Raw genomic sequence first — 18,250 nt, 5'->3', positions numbered from 1 at the left:
TTTGCTACTGTTATGGATTGTAATGTAAATATCTGATATGCAGGATGTATTTTCATTGTTCGCGACCCACAGGTTGAGAACCGCTGCATGCAGATTTACCAAATCTGTGTTTTAATTGTTACACAGCTGAGATTTTTTTTTTCTTAAAAGACCTCAAGTAAACATGACCCTCCTGATGCCTTGAACTTGCATCAGTAAGTTCCATAGTTAGATGCATTCATTCACTCTAATGCAATTGGTTTTCTCACTGGTCAATCTAATAGTCAATGTATTGACTTCCTTTTGGTATTCAGATGCTACTCCATTTCCCCCTCTTCTGACAAATTCTCATGGTTCATCCATGATGAAAGTAGAAAAGAGAAACATTTAATAAACATGAGTTCATTTACTATATCTTCAAATATCTTTTGAGCCCCTACTTTGACCCCTGCACAGGGCATGTGACCTGTGCAGATGCATAGAGCCCCATGATTAGAAGGGCCCCATTCTTGGTTTAATGGTCTGCTTGGTTTAATGGTTTAATCTTGAAATTATTCATACTTTTTGACAGGGGACCCTGCATTTTATTCTGCCCTGGGCCCCACAAACCATGTAGCTCCTCCTGAATGGAGCAGTGAGCAATATAGGGAAGGTCCCTGCTCTCAAGGACTTGTCAGGGTACCTGATGGTGAACAGCCAGCACCAGTGCTCCACCTATAAAACATGAAGCTTCCCTTTGGTGTCACATCTAAGATTAGCTGGTGGAATGTGTGGGTATATTCTAATGGCATCATGGGCTGATTCAGTTTCTCATCTTGTCTTCTGCCATAGCTTCCTACTTCTTGTTCATGTCAATCTTTAGTCCTGAATTTCTGAGCAGCATCTCCAATGATACAACCAGAATTTGCTGATTGGCTATTTTTAAAAAGCTTTCAGGGTTATGGCGATCATAAGCTTTCTAATATAGACAGTAACTTCAGTATTCCAGGGCCCTGGAATCATTGCAACAAGAATAACATTTTGATTACAATCATGGACATCTCTTTCAGAGAACAATAATTATGTGATGTTTATCTTCTGGGAAAAGGCTATTCATTTACACCTCTTTCTAAAGAATTATTTCCTCAATATTTCCATCATGGTGGCATGCTAGATTATATAAATGAGATCTGACTCCTTAAATTTGCATGTCTTTCAATCAATCTAATATAGACTAAGCATACAAAAGCAGTTTTTTAAAATCCATGTTACTTTTGAAAGGAATAAAGTTGGAATTGAAGTGGTTGGTTGAAGTTTAATGCAGTTCAGTTAATTTGTACCAAGAAGTACAAGTTGTTGCTTTTAGTTCCATTTCTAGACTAGTCACAGGGATACATGGGCCACTTTTAACAGCACTGTGCCATCACCAGTGACTTTAACTACTGTTTGTTTATCTTGTCCACTTACACTAATATTAATTAACTCCATCTCTGGGGGAGAGAAACATGAGGGAGTTATCCCAACATATGCTGATTGGGAAAAAAAACACACCAAATCATAATCTTTACTGTGGCTAATTTGCTCAGACCTTCTTTCCTGAGGACAGAAGGAGTAGATCACACCCTTAATTCTTAAAAAAAAAAAAGAACCTATTTTCCATGTTTTAGTGCCTCCTGTTGAAATCAGCTGACTGCCCAATGGAAATCTCCTTATCCTTTCATGATGTTGCATCTGCCTGGGCATCCTAACCCATCTTCAAATCCCGTTTTGTTCTCGGAACCAATAGGAAAGTTTTACAGAAACTCCCTGAAACGAAGCGGCTCTCCTGATGGCAGGATTTAGACCAAGGCAGCCTCGCGCATTGAACCAAAGGAGCCGTTACCCTCACTCCCATGAACCTGTCTTTCAGCACGATCCACGACAGCAAGAAGACAAAGGCTTTGTTGCAGCAGAACAGAGCGGAGACGTCCGTGGCTGTCAGCCTCTTTAAAGCCAGTAAGTACAGGTAGTTCGTCAAAGTCCACAGAATGGAAAAGGGAGCAGTCCTTTTAAGAAAGAGCTTCAGCGTCAGGCCATCTTCCCCAAAAATCCGACTGCATTCCCTAGGAAAGAACCAGGGGTGAATAGTCAGGTACTATTTGTGACATCTTGTGTTGACACCCATTTCCAGGCTAGAGCACAGAACATTCAGGACTCATTGGTCATCTGTGGGACATACTGAACCCAGTCCTGCCACCTACAGGCCACAAGGGTTCCACGCAAAAGAGCCCGCATCTCCCAGGCACAGAGCTAGGCCTCTTCTATCTAGATGTGCGCTTGAGACTACTGGGCAGCCATTCTGCTGTTGCCCAACAATCTCAGGGAAGCCCAGAGAAATAGAGAAATGTGTGGTTTCTGGGATTATTAGCTATTGAAAAAGAGAAGGTTCTTTCCCAAGGGGAGAATGTGGCAGGACCCAGATGGCTGCTACTGCGTGAACAGGCTGCAACTCTCAGCCTCAATATCCTGCAAAGACACACATGGCTCGGGATTCTACTATTTCTAAGATACTATGCCTCTTTCTAATATATCTGCCCAATTGGCTAATTTCTTTTTTTCTTCAGCATTTTAAACCAGAAAAAGAAAAACACAAAGAAAATAACAAACTCAACAAGATATAACTTTGCTATATACAAACATTTGGCTATTTTGGAGGAATCATCTGGATTCATTGTACAAAAACAGTCACTTCGGTTAAAACTTTGATTTGTTTGATTTCTGACTAAATTGATTATTTAGCCCAAGGGGGAGCTTTAATCAAAGTGTTCAAGCCAGTGATACAGACAGGCAGTATTGGAAGTGATAGAATAACTGCTTATTTGACTATACACTGAAAACAGGCCTGCCACTGGGAGATTTCGGCTTTATTTTTTCTCTCACTCAGTTGTTCATGAACATTCAGACATCTGTTGGTCAACTATCATTTGCCAAGAATTGTACCTTCAGTGTAATTTAAATGTCTTGTTCAAAGCAACAGGTTACCAATGTTTGCACATTTATAATGAAACTAGGGGCCCGGTGCACGAAATTCGTGCACTGGGTGTGTGTGGGGAGGGGAGTGTCCCTCAGCCCAGCCTGCCCCCTCTCACATACTGGGAGCCCTCAGGCGTTGACCCCCATCACCCTCCAATCGCAGGATCGGCCCCTTGCCCAGGCCTGATGCCTCGGCCAGAGGCGTAGACCCCCATCACCTTCCGATCACCTGATCGGCCCCTTGCCCAGGCCTGACGCCTCCACCAGAGGTGTCAGGCTTGGACAGGGAACCCCCATCTTCCCCCAATCACTGGCTCTGGCCCCCGCCCAGGCCTGAGGCCTCTGGCCCAGGAATCATGCCTGGGCAGGGGACCCCCATCTCCCTCTGATCGCTTGCTCCACCCCCCACCCAAGCCTGACACCTCTGACCCAGGCTTCAGGCCTGGGCAAGGGGACCATCATATCCCCCCAATCCCCGGCTCCGCCCCCCACCCAGGCCTGATGCCTCGGCCAGAGGAGTTGACCCTCATCACCCTCCGATCACCAATCACTGGATCAGCCCCTTGACCAGGCCTGAGGCCTCCGGCAGAGGTGTCAGGCCTGGGCAGGGGACCCCCAGCTCCCCGTGGTTGCAGGCTCCGCCCCTGCCCAGGCCTAACGCCTCTGGCCTAGGCGTCCGGCCCGGGCAGCGGGGACCCGCAGCTGCAGCAGCCCTGCGATCATGGGCTTCGCTTTAGGCCCAGGCAAGGGACCCCTAGCTCCCAGGACTGCCAGCTTCGACCCTGCCCAGCTCCCATCGCTGGCTCCACCCCTACTTCCTGCTATCACTGGCCAGGGTGGCAAAGACGCCTGATTCTCCCATCATGGCTGGGGGGCAGGGCAAAGGCGGCCCCAGGGCCACCTTTGCCCTGCCCCCCAGCTCTTAGCTCCCCCCTGGGTTTCTGATCACTGTCAGTGGCAGGGGGCTTCTTCCTGCTTTCCCTTTCGCCTCCCTGCATTGTGCCTACATATGCAAACTAGCCGCCATCTTGTTGGCAGTTAACTGCCAATCATAGTTGGCAGTTAATTTGCATATAGCCCTGATTAGCTAATGAAAAGGGTATTGTCGTACGCCAATTACCATTTTTCTCTTTTATTAGATAGGATATATTTACATGGTTCCAGAAGGTACTAGTACTAGTTTTTCTTCTAGTATTTTCTGAAGAGAAATAATTGTGCCTCAAAGTATTGCAAACCAAAGTAATCCTTAGCCATGTTAGTCTCATATGAATGGAGCAGGAGGGCCTCATGGTGGGGGAAGTGACAAACTGGCGAGGCTCTAAGCACAGGGGTGTGGCCTTCAACATAAGTCTCATAGAAAATATTGCTGAGAATGCTGGGAATTGCAAACTAGAGATCCCAGGAAGGTTAAAAATGCAATTTGCACACATAGAAACTGTGTAGTGTCATGCGGGAGACCACCAAAGAGAATTTTCAGAAAACGAAAACACGATTCTCCAAAGGTAAACTTTACCTTGAAAGACACAAAACTTTAGTGAAGGGACTAAGTAACCCAAAGGCAAAGCCTTTGTAAAGGAAACACAAATGACAAGTGCTCACACACACAGGAAAATAGATGGCCCCTCTCAAACCCTACAACCGCGGAGACACTAGAATTAGAGCCACACGTGGAACAAGCAGCCGTTCCCTCAGAACATCCTGGGCACACGGTTTGTATTCTGTATTTTCAGGGGATCTGCTCCCGGAGAGTCTGCCAGGAGAGCTAGAGTTGAGAGTTGTAGGTTAGTCCTAACATTTACAACCACTAAATGCCTTCAATATACACATTTTATGGAGAACCACAACAAACCCATTTCTGATTAAAAAATGTCTTTTCTTATCACTGGCCCTAGCCAGTGATGGTTCCTCCTTCCCAGAGCCCACCACCAGGCTGGGTTGAGTGCCCTCGAGCAAAGACTTTGTATGCACGCAAGCGAATGTTAGACCCTTAGGGGGAAGACCAACGGAGGCACATGGACATGGAGAGCCCCTCCCACCTATGCAGAGCCCTTCCCCCCCCCCCCCCCCCCCCAGCAAAGCACTGCTGTGGGAGGGCCCCCGCCCTTGCCTGAAGAGACCTTTCTTTTCACCTGGCTCACCCTGTCCCCCAGCTATTGACTACCTAATCATTCCACTCTTTTTCCCTTTTTCTCTCACTGCCAACCTTCTCTTCATTTGTCACTGCTGTTGCAGGAATGAAAAACGCTCTCCATTCAAACACCAGGTCACCCGTGTAGAACCTTCTGCTATTTAAGCATTAAGGCGCTAAGAAATGCAAAGACTATGCAAATCAAAACGACAATGAGGTACCGTCTCACACCTGTCAGAATGGCTATCATCAACAAATCTACAAATGACAAGTGCTGGAGAGGATGCAGAGGAAAAGGAACCCCCCTTCACTGTTGGTGGGAATGCAGACTGGTGCAGCCACTGTGAAGAACAGTATGGAGTTTCCTCAAAAAACTAAAAATGGAACTTCCATTTGACCCAGTGATCCCACTTCTAGGAATATATCCCAAGAAACCAGAAACACCAATCAGAAAGGATATCCCTATGTTCATAGCAGCACAATTTACAATAGCTAAGATTTGGAATGAGCCTAAGTGGCCATCAGCAGACAAGTGGATTAAAAAACTGTGGCACATCTACACAATGGAATACTATGCCACTGTAAAAAGGAAGGAACTCCTAACATTTGCAACAGCATGGATGGAGCTGGAGAGCATTATGCTAAGTGAAATAAGTCAGTCAGAGAAGGATAAATATCACATGCTCTCACTCATTTGTGGATTATAATGAACAACATAAACCAATGAACAAAAACAGATGTAGAGATAGAGGAGCATTGATCAGATGCTCAAAACTCAGAGGGAAGGTAGGGGAGGGTGGGGGTGAGGGGGAGAGATCAACCAAAGGACTTGTATGCATGCATATAAGCATAAGTGATGGATGTGGACAACAGGGGGTGAGGGTGAGGGCAGGATTGGGGGATGAGAGGACACTGGGGAGGGGGATAAGGGCACATTTGTAATATCTTAATCAATAAAGGGAAAATAAATTTTTTTAAAAAGAATCTATTTCTGTGGAGAAGCAAATAAAGTGCATCTCTCCTTGGGATGATGGGATCAGAATTTCTAGACAAGCGGCATTGAGAGGGGGAGAAACTTGGACTGAAGCTTAGAACTTGGGGCACTGATAATTTAATCACAGCCATCATCCTTACAGCATCTGCTGGTTACTGACCCTTTTCTGATGTCATTTCACCGGTGCCTGACATAGACAAATAGACCTTTCCCTGTAGAGACGTTCTTCCTGAGGAAAACACTCATGTTGAAACTACAGTATGTTGTGTTTTCTTTTTCTTCTTAAACTTCAAATTCACCTGAGGCAACTGAATTCTCTTGATAGTATATAAATGGAATGATGGAAATATCAAAAACGATTTCCAAATGGACAGCTGTTACCATCTAGATTTGATCCTTGATTAAAATGTCTTTCCATGTTAGTGATAAGAAAAAAAACTGGGAATGCTTTCATGCTATTCAAGAGAAAAGAAGAAACTAGTGAGAGGGTCTGGTGCCATGGGACAAATTCTGTTCCTGGTATTACACACTAATTTCATTTTCCCCTTCTTCTGCCCAGTTATCTTCTTGGCCGATGGTGTTGATGGGTCTACAGGGGAAACGAGATCAAGGATCTCAGAGTTTTCTGCTAGCATTTGCTTCTCATCTGGAGGTAGGCCCTGGGGAATATTCCCTTCAAAGACGATTTCCCTGCTGGACAACAGAAGCTCTTTGGTTCGGTTTTAGAAAGGGTCAGCTTCACGCTCTAAACTCAGAGTTAGTCCAACATGAGAGATGTGTTGAAGATGAAGCTTATTGCCAAAACACCTCTGTCAGCAGCGGCCTCTTGGAAATGGGTTATGTTAAATGAAACCCACTTGACTTGCTCTGAGGTCTTCTGAGGTCCTACTTCACCTACTACACTTTTGCTGTTTGTATCAGCATGTGTGTCTAAACCACAGGAGCATTCCAGTAGCCACGCCCGCCATGGGTGCACACAAGTATTTTCAAATAAGGACAATTTTAGTCTGATAATCACGCTCTCTGTGATCATTTATTAAATAGTATTATTAAAAAGTACCTTGTGCTCCAAGATCATATCTATTTTGATGGGTATCAAATACAAAATATCTTTAGCAATCACAAATAGATATAAAGCTTTTATCTTTCCTCTGAACCAGAACATATTCATTTTTAAATTGTTCTTTTTCATTTATTATCATTGAATTTTATGGACACACATGAGAAATGAGCTCACAGTGTGACTTGAACATTCTCAGGCAACTCCAAGCTGGTGATAGAAAATAGAAGTTGAAGATATACCTGTTCTAGTTTGTGAAGTTTTTAAGAATAGCCTAATAATCACCAATTATAACAGTCATTCCTTCTTTTCTTTAGGGATCGGGGCAAGAAGGAAAGGTTCTTTTGGCTCCTTCAAGGCAAACTGGTGTAGAGATCTGTCCCTTTTCCACTGCCATCTACGGGGGTCTGATTGCTGCTCCCCTTGGTGCTCAGAGTGACTGTCCTAGAAGTTATTCCTTAGGTCTGGGCTTTTCCTTTCCGAGAAGCTGCCCCTTAGCAGAAGAATTTCGACCCAAAAGCTGCTTTTGCCTTGCTTGAGTGCTGTGCAGGGCTGGATGACAGGGGCCCTGCCAGCTTCCTCAGCTCCAAGGTGTGGCTGTAGAAGCCAGGGTGAGCACAGAGAAACTGCTAGAACCATGGCACTATCAAGTTCATGGCTTGCAAACCAACAGACATGTGCTTCTAGCCAGCAAAGAACGGCATCTTTCAAAGTATTCCAGGGCCAAACTTCCCTTTGCAGGGAATCAGGTCATTTCATTGGCTTAGGCGCCACAGTGTCCAGAACACTGAGCAAATGTTTTTGTAACAATTCTATTATTAATATAGCATTTTGTTCTGGGATGGAGACACTGGGTGTTCTTTTAAAACATGACTTTCAAAGATAAATGGGTCTGCATAGAAATCTGGGTTCCTCTATTTATAAGTGTGTGACCTTGGACAAGTCATTTAACCTTTCTGTAAAAGGTGGATATTATCACCAATGATGATTAAATAAGGCAAGATATGCAAAGCACCAGTACAGTGCCTAGCATATTGTAGACACACAATGGTTTTTTGTTTTTGTTTGTTTGTTTGTTTGGTTTGGTTTGTGTGGTTTTTTTTTTAGGGAGGAATTATCCTGTTTCCTAGTGTTCATTACCGACCTTAGATCCTGTATCTCCATACTCCCCAAATCAACTCAGCTCATATTCCAAAGAGATGAAAACATACATATTTGCATGAATATATTTTAGAGCACCTCCTATTGGCCATTTAACAAAACCTACCTGAATTTTTTCATTGGCGATTGCTTTACTTGAGCAGTGGCTAGATGACCAGAATAATAGACTGGGAAAAACATAATGTTCCAGTTTGTTGAGAACCAAGTCATGAAAAATGGGCAGTAGAAGTTCTTATAAGTAATTTTTACAATCTGTGTGGTTCCAACCCAAGACGATGACACTGACAAGATGATCAAGAGTCCCCAGACAGCCTTCAGAACCACGGATGAGCAGGACAGGCAGCGAGCCTTGATTCTGTTTTCTTGGCTGCTATTCTCAGGATTAGTCTGTGTTCCATCATCCCCTGAAAACAGGAAAGGAATACAAATGTGTGGGAATCGAGTTATGAAACAGCAATCAAAGAGGCAGGCAGCAGAATCACCAGTGGTTCATCACTTGAAGAGACCTATAACTCTGGCTCATGCTCCCTCCAGAACCTCTGTCTGTAAGGTGCAGTATGCATTTGGTCTTCCATCCAGGCCATGACAATGTTTATGAACGTGGTGCATGCTGTGCTGTTTCTCAGGGCACCCTACCCACTTCCTTGTAGAAGAATTACACATTTCAGCCCCAAAGACTTTGGTCTTGGCCACACGACCTGCTTTGTCGAATCAAACACGGGCAGTGTAACACCTCCCAGAAGAGCTTTTTAAGAGGCATCACGAGGTCCCACCAGCTCTTTTGCGAGTCCTCTCTGTCTCCAGAATGGCAAGTACCAAAGAGTAGCTGCTCCTTTGTTCTATGTGGCAGAACACGCAGAACCCACCCAAAGCAGCCTTGTCTCTGCTGATGAGAAAAGTATTCGTGGTTATATTCCACTGGATTTTTTTTTTTTAAAAAAAAACTGCAGCAAAGATTACTATTAAATTGGAAAACAATGTGCCCCAAAAATAGAGGAAGTCCTGACTACACAAAATCATTCCCCACCTCAGGACAAATTACTATTTAATGTAGTCCTGGGAGCACAGTGAGTTCTATTTTGTTTGTTTTTTTACATTTACTAAAAATATTTAGTAGCTTTTTTTTTTCACACTAAAATAGTCAAAGCACCTGAAAGTGACAATCCTAAAGGCCTTCTGCCATGATAGGGGAAACAAGTTCAACAATAAGTGTATGTACCTGTCAGGGAGTTAAGTGAGAGAAAAGGTCCCCCGAGTCCCAGTGCTGAGATCTCAGGTGGTAGAATCCTGGGGGAAGGGAGGCAGAATTATCTGCAAGATTCTCTGGTGTCTGCAGGTACCTCCCTGAAGCACAATGTTTATCCTGGTCAGGAGTGTGGTGCAGTCCACAGATTGCAGGTAGATGGCTTTCTCACTTTACATCTCTAGAACCTGCTGGGTCTCCTGCTGAATGCATTCCTATGGCTTAATAAGCCAGGTGTGAATGCCCCACTGGGAAAAAGCTTTCCACCCAGCTAAGGCCTCCTGATATAATTATGTGGAGAGCAGGGGTTCACAAGTATGGAAAGTGATTCCTCATTGGGGATTATAAACCAAGTAAGGATGAACACAGTTACTACACGACTTCCAAATCCTACAAACAGTACTGAGTTTCTTGCATCTAGGTCTCCAGAGGATGAAAACCAAATCCTGTGGAGGCTCGCAGAAGCTAGTTAGCTAGCTGGGTCCCAGGAGTTCAAAGACGAAAGACTTGAGTTCATGGCCTGGTGGAAAGCCAGAAAGCACATCTCAGACAGTGGGATAAGGGCCAACTTTGGCAGATACAAGGCCATACAGAGGCAGTGGACAAGCACTTATTACGGGGTGGTGTGGGAGATGATCAGGAGAAACTTTCATGATGCAATGACATTAAGCTGAGGCTGGAAGTATGAGTTAGCCAGCTCCCTTGACAGTGGACAGTGAATAGCTTTCCTTGAAAACAGTTGTGCAAATTCCCTCTATGATCATGTGGCTTATGCAGAAAGTGGAGGGGGAAAACTCAGAATTAATAAGAGGGCAGAATAAGAGACTCTTATGTTGGGAGGCTGGGAAGGGAACACAAACCTACCCAATTAAGTAGGTATCATCATTCCCATTTTATAAATTAAAAAACTTGAGACTTGGCTGAAGATTATCCATGGCTAACTCCAAGTCAGTATGACCTCAGGGTCCAACCTTTTTATTCTGAATATTCATTCTGTCTGGGATTCAGGCTTGAGCACTCTGTTCAAGCACTGGAAGTTTCAGAAATGGTTGGGAGGAATGACAATCTTGCATGAGGTTTAAGAGAAGTGACACTTAAGGGGTCGCATTTCAGGTCACATTTTTCTCAGGGACTATCTCATAAAGGAGAAATGATTCTACAGAGATTTTAAGGATCCCTTTGAGCTGACATCTGCCTTCATGAAGATTGCTCTGTACTACCATCGTACCACGGGCAGGACTTCTGATGACATCAATAGTCACCAAAATCCTCCCACAGTGTCGGCCCATTCTTCTGCTAACTACATTTAGTTGTTGCCAATTCTTTAATTTTACCCTCTACAGGTACTATAGGAAGCTTGAGTCTCCAGAATTCATTTATTTTTCTATTTTAAACATGATTTTTACATAATTCTGCTTAGATTTATAGTTTTGCATATATCCTTGAGATTGATTTACCAGGAACTCCATCCATTTTTAGGAACTTTGATTGGAGCCATATAAATTGATGGTAGAGGCCATTGGAATTTGGAAACACACATGTAAGTCCCAGCCTTGCCATTGTATGGCCCTGCATGTATGTTTCATTCCAGTCTTGGTTTCTTTATCTGTCAAACAGCGATAATATCTATATTATGGGATTCATTTTGAGGCTGACTACTGTAGCGTTCATGAAAGCCTGGTGAGCTGCTGTTCAAATTATTCTTTTCTCCTTTTTCTTTGGTGCCCCGCAATATCCCAAATGCCTTCTGATCATTACAGAAAGAGTAAATTATGTCCCATATGATCGTTAATGGTAGAGTGTTTGAAATTTATAATGTGTATATGATAGACAGGGCAAGTCTTTATTAACCAGCATAGTTAATTAACTGGAACATTCTGTTCTGCAGATGACTGGAATAATAAGAATATTACTGCAATGTATTAAAGCCAATTAAAAGTTTCTGAAGATTTAAGATGCCATTTTTTTCACTTTTTAAAAAAATTTGAGTCTTGGAGTTCATATCATTTAAAAATATTGTCATTTTCTGAAAAATATCTTTGCTTATATAAAGAGACCTCTTCTCAAATTAGTAGGACCCTAGAAGGGGCTTTCAGGACTCCTCAATACCTTGGTTTATCTCACCCTAATTGTGTTCCCTGAGTTGTCATTTCTCTTTATTTTTAAAGCCAGTTTTCTCAAAGTTCTGGAGTTTTTTTGTTTTGTGTTTTTTTTACTACCCAATTATTTTTCTGTTTTTGCTATTGTTACTGTTTTTAAGTCTGCAGGACATTTCCATATGTTGCTGGCCAAGCTGAGGGAGCAAATGGAGGAGAAATTGAAAAATGCCAGTGGAAGAGATGGAGAGGCGACCCTGGCTACAGGAAAAGGAGTTAACAGCAGAACGGTAGAAACATATAAGTCAAAGGTGGTCCCGCATTGACAGCAGTAGGCAACAAGAGAACAGATGTTCTGAGGCAGAGAGGAAAGCATCTGATAGCACTCAATTCTTTTGCTCTTTGGGGGAAGGTAGGGTGTGGTCCTATGATGAGAAGAAGTGAGTATGGACTCGGGGATTGAGAACATTCTCTGGGGATGACATAAAGATGACCAACATAAAAAACCAGTATTGGGCAGTAGCCTAGCAGAGTTGGCTATGTTAAAAATGATAACTTTGTTAGGAAACTCATGGATATAGTTATATATTTATCTAGCAATTCAAGTAGCCCAGGAGTTGGTAAGTGGTCATGCAGATGAGAGGAAAGGCTAAAGGTCTTGACTGATCAGCAAATGCTGATTAGGGAGGCACGTGACAAGTGTCCTGAAGGAAGTGTAAAACTGGGGAAACTACAGGTGCTCCAAGGACTGGCAAGAGCAGAGTCTGATTTTACTGGTGTTTCTATTCTTTTCAGACTGGGCACACTGTGCTGTTAGTAACCCCAGGGCTGCGATGAAAGATGCTGGCTTTTGACACCTTGAAGATGAGAAAAACCAGTTACCTTATAAACACCATTAGATGTCATTGTTGAACCATGTTGAACTCTTCAACAATAGGTTTTGATATTCAGTTTCTCTGCTACATTGTGCACACTAAGAGGTTGTACAAATCATACTCCTTGACTTACGATGGGGTTACATCCCAATAAACGCATCATAAATTGAAAATATCGTAAGTCTAAAATGCATTTAATACTACACTGTAGGGTGTAGCTTGTTTACCCTCATGATGGCATGGCTGATGGAAGCTGTGGTTACTGCTGCCGTCCAACATCAGGAAAGAGGATTGTGCCACATATCACTAGCCCAGAAAAGATCAAGATTCAAAATTCAAAATGTAGTTTCTACTGAATGCACATTGCTTTCACATGATCTTAAAGCCAAAAAATCCTAAGCCAAACCATCCTAGGTTGTGGACTGACCCTATCTATACATTTCCCTCTTCCGTCTCCTCTTGCTTGATAAACCTGCCCCTCACCACTCCTAAACGTCCAGGTAACGTCTCCGTTCTGTGACAATGGTGAGATCTTTGACGGCTGGTTAGACGGTTCCTTGGATGTACTGTTATTAAGAGGCCAGCACCATACCTGATTTGTTCTGCCTCTCGACTCTGTGTCCACAAACTCCAGAGGATCCTCGGCTCTGAAGTTCAAGAATCGGAGCAGAAGAATCTTCGGTGACAGACAGAGGGGACAGCTGTCTACTGATGCCGCTGTGTGAACTGGGGCAGTTGGCTCCTGGTTTACATCGAGGGACTGATGATCGGGAGGTACCTGGGAAGAAAGGATTCACACCGGTTTCAGAACTTCCTGGAGGAAAAAAAATTGGAAACAGACTTAAAATGCCTTGGCAGTGAAATACATGGCAGCCACAATCACAGCCCATATGGAACACGCATTGAGCTCGTTTCTAATTTTATAAAAGGGGCTCCTAAAAAGAAAATGCTACGTTGATGAGGGTCTTTTGAGATAAATCCACTAACTAGAAATGAACATTAGAATATGGTGTTTGGGCTGATCCATCTGTTCTGAATCAGAACTGTTAACACTATCTAATAGTTTGCCTCAAGGAAAGGGAAGTGTTATGTTATGCTGCTGACTTCCTCCTTTCCTTCCCAAGGCTGACTGTTCCATTCCTAACTGGTAAAGCTGCCAACAGTGTCTCCTATCACATCCACGATGCACTTTCCGTCAGATTAATCACTAACATCCGATTTCGTTGTGTCTCCTCAGTCACCTCTGGCCTCTGTTCACTGTTACAGACAAAACTCAGCCTTCAGCATCCTCCACAGGCTAAGCCCCTTCCGATCCTGATTAATCTCCTACGAATCCCCAACTCAGGTCGGCTTCATGTGCCTGCATCCATGTAGTCACACAGGGCTCTGTGCTCAAAAGGAACCCCACTACCACCACCACCACCACCACCACCACCACCACCACCATCACCACACATATCCAAGGGTGGGTGACATATAGTTGCCACTTGGAAATTCTTAATACTTTTATCTCTTAAACTGTCTTTTGTAGGTGGCTTCTGATGGGATAATGGAGCATAGGCAGGGGCTCGGAGCCTCAGTTCATGCATGTTCCTGTTGTCTCCCTACCTCCTGGGGTGGGTTCACCTTTGGCCCTGCCTGGCAATCTCACAGAACCCTGAGAGCTGGGATGCAGAGTGCTGGGGTTCCAGGGTGGGGCTGCCAGTATCTGTGGGGCCTGCACTCACCCAGAAAATATCCGGTGTCCAAGGGAGCAGATATTAAATAGCAAAAAATGCCAGGGTATGGAGACACACACACACACACACACACACACACACACACACACACACACACAAACAGAGACATATAGAGAAAAAGAGAGAGGGAAAGAAAACAGCCATATTTTCTGCTTTTTGTCCAAGGGGCCCTACATTTTCATTTTGCACTGGGACCTCAATTTACATGGCCAGCCCTACCCCAACCTGAATACTCCATTTCAGTGAGGCTGGTCTGGCTGTGCTCTGACCCTTTACTCTCAGTGCTGACAGCTTTCAAGCCTTCCACGGCTGTTCCTCTATCGGGAACACTCCAAAGCTCGCCCAATGCTAAAATCCTTGACCAGGTTCTGATTGGTTCATGCACTGTTCACCGGTAGATCATATGCACCTACACTTTCTTTGAACTTGTGCCGTCTGAGCTCACTGATGGCCCCCTGCACTCGCTGCCCCAATGCTTCCCTTTCTCCTGTGTGATGCTCTGATACTCCATCTGCGTCAGCTGCCTGATGTCAGAGACTGTGTTCTTCTCTCTCTTTAAGTAAACTTTTAAGTGTAGAATCATTGTATATTTACAGAAGAGGTCAAAAGATAGCTCAGAGTTCCCATGTGCTCTCCATCCAGTTTCCTTTAGCGCTAATATTTTACATACCCCTGGGGCATTTGTCAAAATGAAGGTATTAACATTGGCAATTACTACCAACCGCACTGCAAACTTCCTCTGGATTACACTAGTTGTGTCAGTAATGACCTTCCTCTATTCCAGGATCCCATCCAGGACACCACATAACATTTAGTCATCATGTCTCCTTAGCCGCCCACGGTCTATGACAGTACTTCAGTCTGTCCTTGTCTCTCATTACTGTGACAGTTTTGAGAAGTGCTGGGGAAGTATTTTGTAGGACGTCCCTCAAATTGAAGTTTATCCTATGTCTTTTCTCATGGTTATATTGGGGCTATGTGTTTTGGGGGAAAGCACAACAGAGGTGAAGTGTCCTTATCATGTGATATCAGTCATTGTATGCTGCCAGTATGACTTATTACTGGTGATGTTAGCCTTGATCACCTGGCCAAAGCAGTGTAGTCTGGTTCCCCCCTGTCTTTCTCCCCTTTTCATACTTTGTTCTTTGGAAACAGGTAACTACGTCCACCCCCCACTTGGTGTGGGGAATGGGGACGTGTTGAGGGAGAGTGTCTGCACATATTATTTGGAATTCTTGTGAAGAGAAGATGTTTCTCTTTTCCTCCCTTTATTCAATCATTTATCTATTTCAGTGTGGATTCAGGTATATTTATTTTCTACTTTGAGTTATGATCGAACCTGGATTGTTTATTCTTTTGCTCAAGTTATTTCATCTTTCGCCATTGGGAGATTGACTTCTGAGTTCCTTTGATGTATTCCCATTCTTTTTGTTTTTGGAGCTTTTCCTTACTTTCTGCCATTACAAGATGCTCTGGACTCATCTTTTATTTTCCCTGCCAACTCCTAGAATCAGTCATCTCTCCCAGACCCCTATTTCCTCTCATTGGAGAATGGTATTTAGAAACCAACAACTGGCTGTGTGTTTACTGTTAGTGGGACATCCCTGAAAATAGGTCTTCTTAGTAGGTCAGAGCTGGGAAATATGTGTATACATATAAACCCATGTATATACATATATCAATAATTATTCTTGTTATCTACATATCCTATAATTTTTATAATGAATTATAAAGACCAGTAAAATATTCTATGCACAGCATGACCTCATAAAATGCCTTCTGCGAAGCAACTGGGATCATTAGAAACAGAGTATCAGAATCAACTTGGACACTGATGGACATCAGCTCCAAGACAGGCAGACTGCTCTGACTGCTCCCTGGGGCGTCTGTGTTTGCTCTTCCTTGTAAGTTGGGAGCATGTTTATAGTCGTGCTGATACAAGGTGGAGAACAGAGGCTATCACTTTCGCTGGGCTATGGGGGCTATGTCTTGCTCTGGTGTTTCTGAGATGGCAGAAAGGAGGTAGAAACTGTCAAAAGGAAAGCAAAATCTTGAAATAGCAATGACATCTTGGTCTTAATTTGGCTTTGAATACATCGGGTTATGTATTTGTGTGAGTAATCACTTGCAGGAATCAAATCAGAACGTCGAGAAGCAGTGATGTCCCAAGTAATCTTGCGTTCCTGAGCCTCAAGAACCTAACAGAACAGCAGTGCAACTTAGATGCAAATGTTAGCTCCACAGTCCAGGCCTCTCCATGAAAGCATATATGGTTTTCTCAATCTTGGAAAAAAATAAGTAGAGAGGTATCTGAAAATAGAGTTGCTGTAGTATCTGTTAGTAGTGCCTCAAGATGACCTGATGAAAAATTATTATTTAATCTTGGAATTAAACAAAAAAATGTACAGCTATTCAAAAAATCAACAGAAGAATTACATGCTGATTACTATGCTTAAATTAATGCTATGCTAATATTATTATCAAAGTGCCAAAATGGATGTTACTATTTTACATATCTAAAAGTGTATACTGTATCATTTACTACGGTTTCTGATTGAATACTTCAAAGTCGATTAAAAGAGGCTGCCTGGAATTCAGTGAACCCTCATTTATTCATACTCTTCAAAAGGCACTCACACTCAGATACTCCAAGTCATTTTTAATTTATCTTTCAAATATCTTTTTTTTAAATTTTTACATGAGTTGTGCCTTCTCATGTATCCTTGGGTGAATATATCAGGTTTCATTTCATGATCATTTGGCAATTGTAGAAGGTGGAAAGGAAGAAGCCCAAAAATAGGTTGGATAGCAAGCTGAGATGGGGTTGAGATAAATATTGGCCATAGTTACTAGAAAGTTGATATATCATGTGTAGCTAGCAAGTGTTGGAGTTGTAAGCCAAATAGTAATTTCATTTGCTTCTTCGTTTTCGCTGACGTGTTATGCCCTTGCTTCTGTACTTCCTTATGCAATAGAGCCCAAAACCCATTGCCTGCTGCCAGCTGCCTCACACTGGTTGATTTGTGGAAAGACCCAACAGTCGTTAAGCCACTGGAGATATTTCAATCATTGTCCTAAAAGGGCAAACTTGAAACTTCAGAGCCAGGCCCAGAGGCACGTCAGGGCTTGGGCCATGAAACAGTCATATTCAATCCTATAAATGAAGACACTGTCCCGTGCTATATAGCATTGGAATTCGATTAATATAAAGCCAGTCCTGACAAAAATAAATATTAAGAATGTCACCTGGGATGCAGTCAAGGATCATAAATAAATTATATCTATTTCCTATGCCACAGTGAGTGCCTGGGCATTGCAAATTCTGTTGTTGAGCAGTGTTCAGATTTTAATAGGTATTGAGAGTAAACTGTATTAGGAGTGACGGGTTGGAAGTCTCTCATTAGTCACATCAGGTGGTCCCTCTCTTGTCTCCCACCCCCTGGCCCCAATAAAGACATTCTTGCTTGAGCAACACTCATACTTGTCAAACACATGTTCTGGATTTATATTCTAAAGAACAGGTCGGGGTCAAGATTCATTGATTCTGGCTCCCTTCCCCCAAATAAAATATCATCCTTAATACTTGCTTATTTAGCTCATTTCTGGCCCTAAGTCTGCCTCCAATATCAAGCTTTATTTCCTCAGTGCTATCTCAATATGGCCCTCATCATACCAATGCTTCATTATGTCTAATTTTTTTTTTTTAACTTCAGCTACCTCTTATCTTGCTCATACCCAGTCTCTGACTATTGAGCCTGTTATACCTTCTGTCATTGGTAAAATTAAATTATGGGTTAACCTAGGTGATTTCTTCTGAATATTCATAGAAGTCTGAAATGGGTTTTTAAGTATTCCCCAAAATAGGAATATTTTGAATGTATTTGGCTGATACTATAGATGGAATCAGCAGAATACCACAAAATTGCCTTTGCAATTTTTTGGTGATAGTCCTGATTTTAAATAATTTCCTAGATAATAGAATGT

At 43.0% G+C, this 18,250-nt stretch overlaps 1 protein-coding gene across 1 annotated transcript in view; it reads right to left on the bottom strand.

Annotated features, from left to right (window-relative positions):
* SLC35F4 (solute carrier family 35 member F4) overlaps positions 1–18,250 on the bottom strand; it is a 172,649-nt gene that overhangs the window by 14,908 nt on the left and 139,491 nt on the right. Inside the window, exons 2-4 of the mRNA XM_059695074.1 lie at positions 13,120–13,305; positions 8,420–8,717; positions 1,841–2,060 (exon numbers count right to left, since the gene is read on the bottom strand). Of these exons, the coding sequence (XP_059551057.1) occupies positions 1,841–2,060; positions 8,420–8,717; positions 13,120–13,305 (704 nt within the window). The remainder of the gene's footprint in view (positions 1–1,840; positions 2,061–8,419; positions 8,718–13,119; positions 13,306–18,250) is intronic.

The sequence above is a fragment of the Myotis daubentonii genome, chromosome 1 (assembly GCF_963259705.1).
Source record: "Myotis daubentonii chromosome 1, mMyoDau2.1, whole genome shotgun sequence".
Classification (NCBI taxonomy): domain Eukaryota; kingdom Metazoa; phylum Chordata; class Mammalia; order Chiroptera; family Vespertilionidae; genus Myotis; species Myotis daubentonii.
Note: the sequence above shows the minus strand (reverse complement) of the source record. Positions and strands in the feature narration are given on the sequence as shown.